The sequence below is a fragment of the Neofelis nebulosa genome, chromosome 13, assembly GCF_028018385.1.
Source record: "Neofelis nebulosa isolate mNeoNeb1 chromosome 13, mNeoNeb1.pri, whole genome shotgun sequence".
Taxonomy (NCBI): domain Eukaryota; kingdom Metazoa; phylum Chordata; class Mammalia; order Carnivora; family Felidae; genus Neofelis; species Neofelis nebulosa.
Window position 1 is genome coordinate 69332683 of NC_080794.1, and position 13688 is coordinate 69346370.

The 13688-nt window shown below is 38.1% G+C and overlaps 1 protein-coding gene across 5 annotated transcripts in view; it reads right to left on the reverse strand.

The window, feature by feature from the left end:
- SORCS1 (sortilin related VPS10 domain containing receptor 1) overlaps positions 1 to 13688 on the reverse strand; it is a 548833-nt gene that overhangs the window by 107859 nt on the left and 427286 nt on the right. For all 5 annotated transcript variants that reach the window (XM_058697716.1, XM_058697713.1, XM_058697717.1 and 2 more), the window contains exon 18: positions 8614 to 8785. In XM_058697716.1, the coding sequence (XP_058553699.1) occupies positions 8614 to 8785 (172 nt within the window). The remainder of the gene's footprint in view (positions 1 to 8613; positions 8786 to 13688) is intronic.

A 13688-nucleotide genomic window follows, 5' to 3' on the forward strand; every position in this document is an offset into this window, starting at 1 on the left:
GGTTTTGTTTGTTTCTGTTTTGGATTTGATTAAATAATTCTTCTAATCTAATTCATACCCAAGACTCTGGAGAAGTTGGGCATACATGGAGGACAAACTCTCTGAGTCCTGCATTCATGTCCTATATTTCCAATATTCTTTAGAATGGATAAAACAATACCAGATACATAGAAGCCATTCAATACAGATAGAATTTTACAAAGAGAAGGAAACCTAGAAAGGATTTGGGATCTCTGGTTGCTAAAATGGTCTTCAACAAATTGATCGCAAGCCATAATACTCTCAGAAAATCCAGGAGGAAAATTTTGCTTTATATATGACCAGTGTGTAAGAATATAGCAGCAGCCATAAGCCAGACTGGCTAGGGCATAGAAAATTTTGCCTATTTTTTCTTCTTGGTCTTTGTTACCATGTGTCTCCAGGGAAGTATTTCTAGGGAACATTAGGAACTACATGAGGTCCGTTCCCAGAACTTGGCTCTTTCCACCAGAGAGAAGTAATAAAAAGGCCAGATACCATACAGCCTGGATCTGACTCCTGACTCTATGTGTAAGTAGCTGTGGGATCTCAGGTAAGTTACTTTGCCTTTCTGTGCTTTAACTGTGCTATCTATAAAATGCAATGAGGAGGGTAACACCTACTCCCCTAGGGTTGCTGTGGGATCTAAATGAAATAATACAAGAAAACATTCACACACTGGACTACACTTAGTGTTCATTAAAGGCTGGATATCCAAATTGTTGTCACTGTGTTACATTTATCAATGCTCCCCAGCTTCTCAGCGACACTCTACTTTCCTGTACTTTGTATGCCTGATCATGTGCATCACCCAAGCCTATGTATATAACCCAGAGATTAATAGAGAAACCGGGTGTTTCTGTAAGGACAGTTTGTGAACATCAGAACAGAATCCCACAGCTGCATTTGAGGTCCCCAGGGCCTCTTGATGTGGGGACAGTCTTTTTGGCTTGTACTTTGCACTCGGAGACAAGAGCATCAAGGGGCCAGGTCTGACAGCTGAAGATAGCAGATTTCTTTCTCACTGCTGTAGCTTTGCCCACTCAAGTGGAATGAACTAACTTGTTATTTTCTTTTCCCCTTCGTGCGCCCAGAAGGCGTGAATTTACACATCTTAGAACCAGATTCCCCAATCTGTTCTCACATCACTCAGCCAAGTCTGAGATGCCTGATGATCTTTGTTACATAGAAAGCAAAGGTGAATGGATGAGAGCCTGGCCTCTGTCCCTGGAGGGTGTACAAAGGCCAGAGCCGACCAGGCGTGAGTTCTTGTTTCAGATCTTGCGCTATTGTGCTCTTAGAAATGGAACAAAACTCTGAATTCTGAAGCCTGCTTCTGCACAAACATCTCCTGCTTCAAAAGATCATGTCCTTCTAAGTCATCATAACCAGGTTCCTTATATCTCTGGGAAAGATGACTTCATGCTCACTATACAGGGAAGTATAGAATATAGGATTGACCCAGGAAGTACATCCTTTCCTAAATGTCCCCAAAGTTTTCTTTCCGTTTTCTTTTTTTTTCCCTAAAGACCTAAATACAAAATGTACAGATAAATGCTATTTGAATTTCTCAAATGATTTTTAAGTAAGTTGTTTGTCGAGCATTAAAAGACATAATGAAAAAATAAGTAAATCAAATATACGGCTTGATTTTTTTTTTTACAAAATGAATGCATCCATTAATCAATAAAAAAAATTGAAAATTTCCAGTACCCCCAAATCCCACCCCCCACCACCTCCTCTCCAAGGGTAACTATCACTGTCACTTCTGTTACCATAAATTAGCTTTGCCTACTTTTGCAGCTTAATTAAACAGAATCACATGATACATACATATATATGTATACATATATGTATTTTTTTTCTCAGTCTGATTTCTTTACTGTAATAGTGGATATGAGATTCATCCAAGTTTATGTAGGGAGGAATAGTTTGTTCTTTTTCATTGTTGTACCGCATTCCATTTTATAAGTATAATGTAACTTATTTCTTGATGACACTGTTGATACATGTTTATTTCCAGTTTGACCTCTTATGAGTAAGTCCGCCATGTATATTATTTTCCACATATTCTGGTGCATATTTGTATGCATTCTGATGAGTGTACACTTAGAAGTAGAAATCCTGGGTTATAGTCTGCACATATATTTACAGAACAGTACAGTGATTAGTAGTTAATGTCAAACAGATCTCTAAAACTGTAACAATCCATGCTCCAAGCACTATTGTATGAATGACCAGTTACTCCAACAATAATACTTGGTATTATTAGTCTTTGAAAATGTTAATCTTCTGATAGGTAGATAGTAATATCTTATTTTAGTTTTCAGGTGTGTTCCTGATGAGCAGTGATGTTGAGAATTTTTTCATATGCTTATCACCTATTTGGTTGCCCTCTTTGAGAAGTCCATTTAAGTCATTTGTGCATTTTCTAGCTAGTTGCCAGAATTTTTGTAGAATTGATTGTAGAATTCATTTATAATTTTCTGGGCATGAGTCCTTTATTGAACTTACATATTGCAAATAACTTCTTACCCTCCAGGGCTTACCTTTTTATTTTCTAAATAGTGTATTTTCAAGAAAAGAAATTCCTAATTTTAATATAGTCTAATCAAACCATATTATTCTGTATATTTAGTACGTTTCATTTCCTGTTTTAAAACAATCTCTGCTTAACAATACTCTTCTGCATTTTCTTTAAACACTTTAGTTTTATCTTTCAAAATCAGATGGACAACCCAGTTGGAATTATTTTTGTGTTAAGAGAAATCAAGATTCACGTATTCCCACGTGGACTTTGATGGCACTGCACTGTGTATTGAAAAGATAATTTATCTACTCTACTACAGTGTATCATTTGTCACAAAGAGTATGATGTGTATGTGTATATATATACATATATATATATACATATACACACACACACACACATGCATATATATGTATGCGTGTATTTCTCGACTCACTATTCCCTCTCTTGATCAGCTTGGATATATAGGATATATATACATACATATATATATATATACACACACACATACATATACATATATACACATATATACATATACATATATATGTATATACACACCACATACACACACATATATGTATATATGTGTGAATACATATGTGTGTATATATGTATAAATATATATATATCTTGACACGTTCTTAATTACTATAGCTTTATAATAAATTTTGATATCTGTAATGTAAACCATCCAGTTCTGTGAGTCATCTTAAATTATCTTTGCTATTCTTGAGCCCTTGCTTCTTCATATAAGTTTTGTGATCATGCAATTTTCACCCACAAATATATGCTGGGACTTCAGTGAAATTGCCTTGAATATAAGACCAATGAGGGGGAAATTGGCATCTTTTCATAACCTTGTATGTTTCAATTCACAATCATGGTATATTTCACTACACATTTTATGTTTTTAAAAATTTTTTCCAAATGTGTTGTAGTGTTCTGGGTAGATATATTGAAAATAAGGTGTTAGTTTTGTCTGTAGGTACACATTATATTTTAATGTCATTCATTCTTTTATTCATTCATTCATTCATTCATTTAAATTCAAGTTGGTTAACATATAGTGTAGTATTGGTGTCAGGAGTACAATTTAGTGATTCATCACTTACATATAACACCCAGTGCTCATCCCAACAAATGCTCTCCTTAATGCCTATTACCCATTTAACCCATCTTCCCACCCAAAACCCCTCCAGCAACCCTTAGTTTGTTCTCTATGTTTAAGAATCTGTTATGGTTTGTCTCCCTGTCTGTTTTTTATCTTATTTTTCCTTCCCTTCCACTATGTTCATATGTTTTGTTTCTTAAATTTTTATAAAGTATATTATATATAATTATACATATGATTTTTAATTGGTTCAGAGGATTTATATGCCCAATTATCAAGACTTACTCTAAATCTAGAGTACTTAAAATGTGTTTGAATGATCAATTAACACAGGTTTGAAAATCAAAACCAATGGAACACAGTATCTAGAAACAAATCCACAGAGGTACATTTAATTGATTTATGACAAAGGCTCACGGCAATTCAGCCTGAGAAGAACTGTCTTTCAGTGGTGCTGGATCAGTGGATATGCAAAGAGAAAAACCTGTAGCTACCTTGGTTTTATTCAAGATGGTATAGACTTAAATGTGGAAACTAAAGAGAAACCGTGGCGTGATTTCACAACCTTGGGTTAGACACAGACTTCTTAAGCAAGCCACAAAAATCACTATTTATTTTATGTAATTAATGATAATATTTGGGTTTATACCTACTATTTCTGTATCTGTTCTATTTGTCTTGACTGTAAGAATGTTTCCTCTCCTCTCTTTCTTTTCTTTTGGATTAATGAGGTGCATTTAATATTATTCCAGTTCCTCTGTCAATAACTTGATAGTTTAATGTCTCTGACTATTCTTTTAGCTGTTTCTCTAGATATTAAAGCACATATTCTGGACTTGCTGGTGTCTAATATAAATTTGTACTTTTACTTCTTTACAGACATTTCATGGAACTGAAAACACTTTAATGCCATTTAATACACACTGAATTATTGTTGTCATGTATTTAAATTCTACATATATTTTAAACCCATAGCTGATCATTATTGGCCTGCAAAGTTATTATTAATTGCAATTTACCCCCGTATATGCCTTCTTTCTTTCTCTTCACTCTTTCCATTATTGTACTTTTATCTGGCATCATTTTCTTTATGCCTGAAGAATTACCTTTAGTATTTCTTTTTATAGAAATCAGCTTATACAACTCATCTCGGTTTCTGTTCGAGAAATGTCTTTATTTTACCTTCACATTTGTTTTTCCTCCAGAACTTCAAAAATGTCATTCCATTTTCTCCTGGGATGCTTTAAAAAATTTTCTCTTTGTTTTTAGATTTCAGTAGTTTGAATATGATACCTACATGATTTTTGTTTTCTTTGTATATCTCCTGCTTGGGGTTTGTGGATTCTCTCCCATCTATGTTGATATGCTCACACCTTTTGTCAGTTTCAGAATATTATTAGACATTATCTCTTCAAAAATGATTCTGACTCTATATCTTTCTTCTCTCCTCTGGGTCTCCACTTACATTTATGGTAGTCTTTCATCATTTTCCTTTATTATTCTTTTTTTTTTAAGTTTACTTATTTTGAATTTTTTTTAAAGTTTATTCATTATTGAGAGACAGAGGGAGACAGAGCATGAGCATGGGAGGGACAGAGAGAGGGGAAGACACAGAATCTCAAGCAGGCTCCAGGCTCTGAGCTGTTAGCACAGAGCCTGTCTCCGGGCACAAACTCACAAGCCACAAGATCACGACCTGAGCCAAACTTGGATGCCCAACTGACTGAGCCACCCAGGCGCCCCTAAGTTTACTTGTTTTGAGAGAGAGAGAGAGAGACAAAGAGAGAGTGAGTACGTGTGTGAGCAGAGGAGGGGGATGTGAGAGGGAGAGAGAGTATCCCAAGCAGGCTCTGCACTGTGGGCAAGCCCAACAGCAAGCCCAATGCAGGGCTTTAACTCACCAGCCATGAGATCAGAAGCTGAGCCAAAACCAAGAGTCGGAGGCTTAACCAACGGAGCCACCCAGGTGCCCCTTCCCTTCCTATTTTCTCTATTTTCTATCCTTCTTCTCTTATGCCAAATGCTAAAGTTCCAATTGTCCTTTCTCCCAGTTAACTGATCCTCTATCTATATGGGTTCAGTCGGCTGTAAATCCATCTAACTTCTTAGTATCAGTTACTACATCTTTATTTCTACAACTTCCATTTGTTGACTGCCTCCTACTGAGTGCTGCTGGTGGGTTACATTTTCTATCTTAACCCATATTCATGAACATATTAAATATATCTCAGACAACTGTTCTTTTTTCTGATGCTTTTTTTCCTCCTCATGGTCCTCTTTCTGGATATACATGTAATATTTTAAATTAAATGTTCAATATTTTATATGAAAAACAAATATGACGGAGTTTTCTAGAAGTCTCAAGAACCCAGTGTTGTATTGCTCACCAGAGCTTCCTTCCCTGATAGTCCCTGAACTCTAATTTTTATTTCCTCAAAATGTAATCCTTCTAAAAACTATGCTTGACTTCTCATCCTTTTTGTGACTGCATTCTATTTTTTCTGTATCACGTAGATGCTGCCAAACAACTCAGAGAGGGACAAAAATGCACAGAATTGTGCTACTTTTCTATGTTTCTCTTCTCTCTGGGATTTGACCTGAAGTCAACTTTTATCTTCCCAGCCTTGTGAGCCAACTCTTTAGCCAACACTTTCTGTTCGACCTTCTAACTGGGAATCTGAAATCTGACCTCCTCTACATGTGACGTATGAACTGGCAAAGTTCTTGAGAGGAATTCAGCATCAACTGTTGGACTCATGGCAATGAATGTCCTATCTATGAACAAAAGAATTTTGTTTTCCTAAATCCTCTTGACAATTCTGTCACAGTATTCTTCCCCCTCATCTCTCTCTCTCTCAGAATCTTATTCTGGCTCTCTCTCTCTCTCTCTCTCTCTCTCTCTCTCTCTCTCTCTCTATATATATATATATATATATATATATATATATATATATATATATATAAATTTATTTGCTGTGAGCTAATATGTCATAGCCTCAGGCACTGGTCCCAGTTCTGTGAAATGCAAGCAACTCCAATTGGCCTAAATTGGTCTGCATCTTTCTAGATCCAACTGAAAAATTTGGGAAAACCTTAGTATCTAGGTGATTAGGTATGGTTGAAAGGCACTTATTAAGGAGATACCAGAAAGGAATATTAGGTTATAAGAACGGTTCTCTAAGTGGTCCTTGGACCAGAAGCCTCAGCACCACCCTGAGCTGGAGTTTCAAACTCATTAATTCACAGTTGTTTTTCCTACAGGAATTAAAATACCAATGATTTTGATCAATCCTGACAAAGCAATCCTAATTGCTTCATCTTTTCTCCTTCAAGTCACACTCCAGAGCCTGTCAGGCTACACTATCCCCCTTGACTTTGCCCTTGTTTTGTTGTTTATTCTTTTTTTTTTTAAGTTTACTTATTTACTTTGAGAGAGAGAGTGTGTGTGTGTGTGTGTGCATGAGCAGGGGAGGGGCAGAGAGAGAGAAAGAGAGAGAGAATCCAAGCTTGACGAGGGCTTGAACTCAAGAACAGTGAGATCATGACCTGAGCTGAAACCAAGAGTCAGATACTTAACCAACTAAGCCACCTAGGTGCCCCTGTTTATCTCAAAGCACAATGCATAACCTATGATCCTGTTATAAATGTATATTCTTAGCCCCTGCCCCCCCCCCCCCCAACTTAGTCAGAACCTTTGGAGAAATGGCCTGGGAAAACTGTTTTGACATGTTCACCAGGTAATTTTTCTTCATATTACAGATCAAAAGCCACTGAGCTATCAGAAGTTGATGGAAGTCAATGATGATGATCTTAATCCTGGTGTCGTTATTAACTTTTTAAAAAAGTTTATTTATTTCAAGACAGAGAGAGTGCACATGCGCGTGCAGGGGTTGGAGTAGAGAGAGAAAGGGTGAGAGAGAGAGAGAGATAGAGAGAGAGAGAGAGAGAGAGAGAGAGAGAGAGAATCCCAAGCAGGCTCTGCACTGTCAGCAGACAGCCCAATGCAGGGCTCAATTTCACGAACCCTGAGATCATGATCTGAGCCAAGATGAAGAGTTGGACGCTTTACCGACTGAGCCACCCAGGCACCCCTCATTATTAACTTTTTAAATCCCTTTGTGTTCACAAGGCCTAGCACAGTGCTTCCCATATTTCAGCACTCAGAAAACATGGCTGGATACAGCACTGCCTGGCTTCATAATTGAGATCATTTAATGAAATTATTTCTCCTTTAGAGAACATCTTCTTCATTTGCAAGATGATAAAAATGCCTGTGTGTATTTTAAAAAACACAGTATAAGTTTCATTTCATCCAGTCTACATTTTCAGAAATCTCAGGTAACCATAATTTGTCAAATAGTAATTGATCCTCATAGTGATATTGCAGAGGTGCTACAAAAATACAAACTCTCAATTGCCAAAGACAGTATACTTAATTATATTTAGATTAGCCTTTGTGTTCCATGTATGGCCAGCAGGCTGCCTTCGGAAAAGAAAAGCCAAGACTTCAGGTTGAGAGAGGAAGACAGCAGTAATACCTTTTAGGCTGAACATGCGTGTGTGCTTAATTATTTTAGGAATACCACTAATGTATTCTGAGGAACCTTTTTGCCGGAAGTGCCAGTAAGGCACAATTAACTCCGAAAAGAATTCCCAAGAAGTGATAGATTAGGTCAGCATGAAGAACAACTTGCACTGAAATGAAAATAATTGAGGAAATGTGTCAGAGAAGGCGAAGTCGCAGCAGCAACAACCACAAACCAAAGACCTAAAGGTAGAAAAACATAAAAAGTTTCAACGACATGTAAAAATAAATAAATAAATAAATAAATAAATAAATAAATAAACAAATAAATAAACAAACAAACAAAACAAAAACACACCAAACCTGATTTCCTAGGAAAAAATCACTGGCCCTAGAAGACAAAAGGGATTTGGGCTTCGGTCCTACCTCTTCCAGCTGCACCATGAGAGTAACGTTGTGCCCCTGTTCTGCCGTCAACTTCCCATCAGCAGTGACGATCCGCAGCCCCCGCGGGGCCTTCCCGGGACACTTCTGTGGTTTGGCAGTGTACTGTTCTCTTACTCCATCGGTGCAGTTATTGGAAACCACTTTCCTATACCTAAAACGAGAGAAGCTCACGTTGTAATCCGGCTCATTACCATTCAAATCACTCCCAATTTTTTAAAGCCAGACCTACCACTGTGTAGCCCTGAGGGCTATCAATAACTACACAGCATGGTTCTCTGAGGATTAGAGCTAATTCCTATAAAGCACCCACCAGAAAGACAAATCATCAGAGGAACATACTGTACATATTATTAGCACTTTAATATCATTCTTTTATTCTGTCAATGAATCATTTCACTTCAGAGCTACGGGAAGTGCACAGCAATAGAAGCCATGCTTCTTGCCCTCACCATGTTTATAATCTTGAAGACACATCTGTAAGTAGTCTAGGAGATACTTTAAAGGCTATATGATTGAGGGTTAGAATGAGTAATGCATATTGCAAGGGAATTTGCAATTCAGGCAAAGAATAGATTGTTATGGATTATGTGACTTAACATTAAACCCCATAGAGGATGCTACGGTAATGGTGTAGTACAGAAAGTTGGCTAAATGTGATCGTTTCTACTCGATATTTTATGAAGAGATATACTGGCTAATTATTGAAAACTCATAATAAGGAGACCAGTATGCAGACTGAGTAAATCTTCCCTCTTCTTTCACTTCTTTCTTCTTATTTTAACTTTAATAGAGAAAAAAAAAGGATTATTCCACAAATTGGTCCTATGCAGTTTATCAGATTCATAATTAATTAGAATCTGTGCTTTTAGGACAATTCACCTTTAAGACTTTGAGCTTCAGTGTTATCTGTTCATCATCTTTTTGGGTGGTGGCCATAGTAACCACTTTATGAATTCATATAATAGACTTCCCAAGCCCACTTACCTAGAATGAGTGGTGGAGCTCAGAGTGGAAGCAAAGTCTAAGGTCCTTCCACTCTTCTAGACCAGAAGTGGAGACACTTTTAACACAACGAGCTAGATAGGAAATATTCTTGCTTTGCCAGCTATCTGCTGTTTGTCACAAGTACTCAACTCTTTGACTGCAGCATGAAAGTAGACACAGGTAATGCATAAAAGAATGGAGACAGCTGGCTTTCAGTAAAACCTTATTTCCCGATGCTGGCAGTATGCCAGCTATGACTCGCAGGCCATAGTTTTCCTACTCCTTCAAATCTAGCCAATGTCCTTTCCTGTGCTTTGAGTCTCAGGACTGACTGCTTAAGATCATGGTTGAGAAAGTCAAATTAAACACTGTCTGGGAAAGTACTCTGAACACCATGGATCACTCTAAGGTCAGTTATTAGTATGTAATTCACCTCACAAGGTAGTTGTACAAATTAAACGGATTGATGTACACAGAGTATTTAAAACCGCCCTGACGATTAGCAAGTGCTTATGAAAGGTTACCAGTTATTTTTACTTAATATTATTTCTGTGACCTGTTCATAATCTTCACAGCTTCCAAATGTCCTTAGGATAAGCCATAAATCCTGTCATCTTGTGCATGAAGCCCTCCGCAAGCTCACTTCACTACGTCTCTGAATTCTTTCTCACCAAAAAGCTCCTTTTGTCCTAGCCAAACCTCTATTTTTAATCCTTTTGAGAGTACTTATTTTCTTTTGCTCATTCTGCTTCTCTGTCTTCGTGCATGCTCTCTCAGTTGCCTAAAACTTACACTTTAAGTAACAAATCCTTTCATCTGTCTTTTCCTGACAAGGATAGTAAAATAAGAAGTGAAATAATAAAAAAGTTCATATAGAGAGAGTGCTAATTATACTTGTCATTGTGCTAAGTTCTTTACATGACTTTTGCCATTTATCTTAAAAATACCCTGAAATGTTCTGCTTAAGGAAAGTATTATTCTCAATATATAGATGAAGAAGCTAAGATTCATGGAAGTTAACCAGTTTTCTCATGATCACATAGTCAAGACCCCAGAAAATGTGTCTCTAGAACACTTCCTCTCTTTACCACGACTGTACTGACTCTTTAAATAGAAGGAGATTGTCCCTCCTCTGAACTCTTAAAGGAATCCTTATGATTTGCCTGATAGGAACCCATTTATGCCTTGTCTGACTGTCTTCCTGTGTGACTTGAAGTTTAAGTTCCTTGAGGGCATCCTTGTCCCAGGGCACATGCAAAGCTGATAGCAGATTCACACTGGGATGACTGTACTGTGTGTGTGTGTGTGTGTGTGTGTGTGTGTGTGTGTGTGTGTTAATTTAAATGTTCATTTGCTTATTTTTGAGAGAAACGGCATGAGTGGGGAAGGGGCAGAGAAAGAGGGAGACAGAGAATCCCAAGCAGGCTCTGCACTTCCAGCACAGAGCCCGATGTGAGGCTCAAACTCATGAGAACTGTGAGACCAAGACCTGAGGTGAAACCAAAAGTCGGACACTTAACCGACTGAGCCACCCAGGAGCTCCTGACTGTACCATTTCAAATGCTAAAGTATCTGCATAGCAGTTGGTTACAACCACTGCCCCAAACCCTTCAAGCACCTCACTCACCAGCCCAGCTGTGACCAATTCCTATCTTTGGAGTCCCTGCTTCTCCTTACAATCCAGAAACTAAGGGGTTAACACCTAGCCCCTCAGGCAGCCTCCAAATCTCTGCTCCTGCACTAGGATCCTTACCCATTCTGATTGGTCATTATCTTGGGTGAGCATTTTTAACATCACTCCATTTGATATTTAAGAAAATCCACTGTGCTTCAGTGCATACTGATTAAAAGAGAAAATAATGGTAGATGGGAGAAAGAGAGAGAGAGAAAAAATGCACCAGCATTGCAGAATGGTGACATTCTGGTACCAGCAAAGGTAGCAAGAAAATGACCAGTGATATCACACGGTAATTATGCCATCCCAGTGAGTTTGTGCATCAGAAACTCCCTGCACGCTTCACTGAAGGCAGGTTATGATTTTTAATCACTTAGCATCCAAGCACACCTGTGACTCTGTCTTGGCGAGCAGCTATAAAGACATGGGCTCACCATCACCACTGGCATCATCAGCTAGAGTACATTCCTTTGTTTGCCGCCGTTCTGACCAATCATTGCCCCAGGCTTTCCTGAATCCAGCAGCAACAGTTCTGCTTAAATCCAAAGCACGAATCCATCCCCCCTGGGATTCTGCCACCGAGAAGACTGTTGGTAATTTTTTTTAAATGCTCATTAAAAACCATTCTGAAACCATTTTATTTCCTGGATGAAAATGGCATCACATTAGCCCTACCAGACCTGTCCCTGAAATTTAGAAGAAAATTGTGCAGAAATATAGAGTTCATTTACTCAAGTAAGCACACACCTGCTTTTTGCATTAGAGAATGGTTCTATTTTCATCCCAGCAGCTGTCCCTGGGTCTGAGTTACATAAATGAATAATGCATTTAATATGTTATTAAATGGGGCTGCTACCTCCATAATAACAAGGCAACTTATGATTATGTTGGACCTAAGCTCTGAATATTACTGGGATGCATTTAGTTGGTAAAGCATTCTTCAATCCGCCAAGAAGAAAAGTGCTTTGTAATGGCAAGGGAGTCTTTGTACAATTACTGAAAAGGAAACATTCTGCAAATGTGCCTTTGATATTACCGACCGCTCATCAGTAGATAGTGTCTTATTACTTCAACAGCCCCGACTTCACCCATTCTCTTCCTTCCCACCTTGAAACCCCTTTGTCACCTTTTCCTTTTTACCCTTACCTCCTTTGATTTTTTCTTCGTTGCTGCCTGCCAGTCTTAAAACAGATGAAGGCCATAGCTTTTCTCTGAGAGTAAAACTGGAAAAAAAGCCATGAAAGTCCTCATTTTCTGTGATTTTACTATTTCATAGTTTGCTTTTTTTTTCTTGTGATTTTGGGGTAGTGGTAGAATATGGATGTTTATGACTATTCCCCGTATGTTAAGGTGACACTGTAGTCTTGCTCAGTAGACTGCAACTCTGTCTGTCCTTTAGAATCACTTGCCGGCACTTTTAAAATAGATGCCAAGACCCTGTTCCCAGGGGTCCTGATTTCATGGAGAATTGATTAAATTGCGATTTAACTGAGAATTCTGGGCATTAGGGTGGTTTTGTTTTTGTTTTAAGTTCCCCTGGTGATTCTTGTGTGCATCCAGAACTAAAGACCACTTCCCTGGGGTTAAAACTAGTGTTGCGGAACCAAAGCACCTGAGTTTAAATCTGGGCACTTACTGTATGAACCTGGTCAGTTACCCAACCTTTCTCTGACGCTTGGATTCTCCGCCTGTCAATTAGGGAGGGATAATTACAGCATCTTTCTTTTCAATGACGTTCTTGAGAAGATTAAATAAGATACTGCATTCAAGAGGGCTTAGTTTAGACTCTGATGCCTTGTTAGGACTTAATAAATATTAAAATATCAGTAGTTAAAAAGTTAGCATTTAAAGTATTAAACACGAACTTGCTATTACACAGCAAGTTTCCAGAAAACAGAAATTGCACTCTCATGATCTTAAAATCCAATCGGACTATGTCAATTTCTTTCTTAGACTCATTCAAAACTTCCTGTAGGCTTGTTCATAAAGGATCCCAATGAAGTTTTAAGTGCAGTCCCCAATCTATCCTCAGGGGACTTTTGTAGCTTCAGCGCTTTTCCAATTTGCTTCTTGAGCCCAGGCCACGCTGAAGGCAACATGCCTTCTTTCTCCCTGTGCTTTTCATTCTTCCTGGGCTGCTCTTTCCTCCTGTCAAGCTTTCACTCATTCTGTAAAAATCAGCTTAGAGATCATGTCTCTCTGTGGTGTTGTCTCTTGCCTTTTAAAGGGTAGTCATCACACATCATGACCAAGGCAGAGTTGTAACTGTAGGTCTTATAGTCTAGGCAAGGCTTATGGTCACTGAGCTATGGTATCCCTCGTTTGTGCTCAAAATGAGACTTTAAATGATTTATTTTCTTGGATCATGCTATGTGCCTTTGCTTTCAAGGGAAAA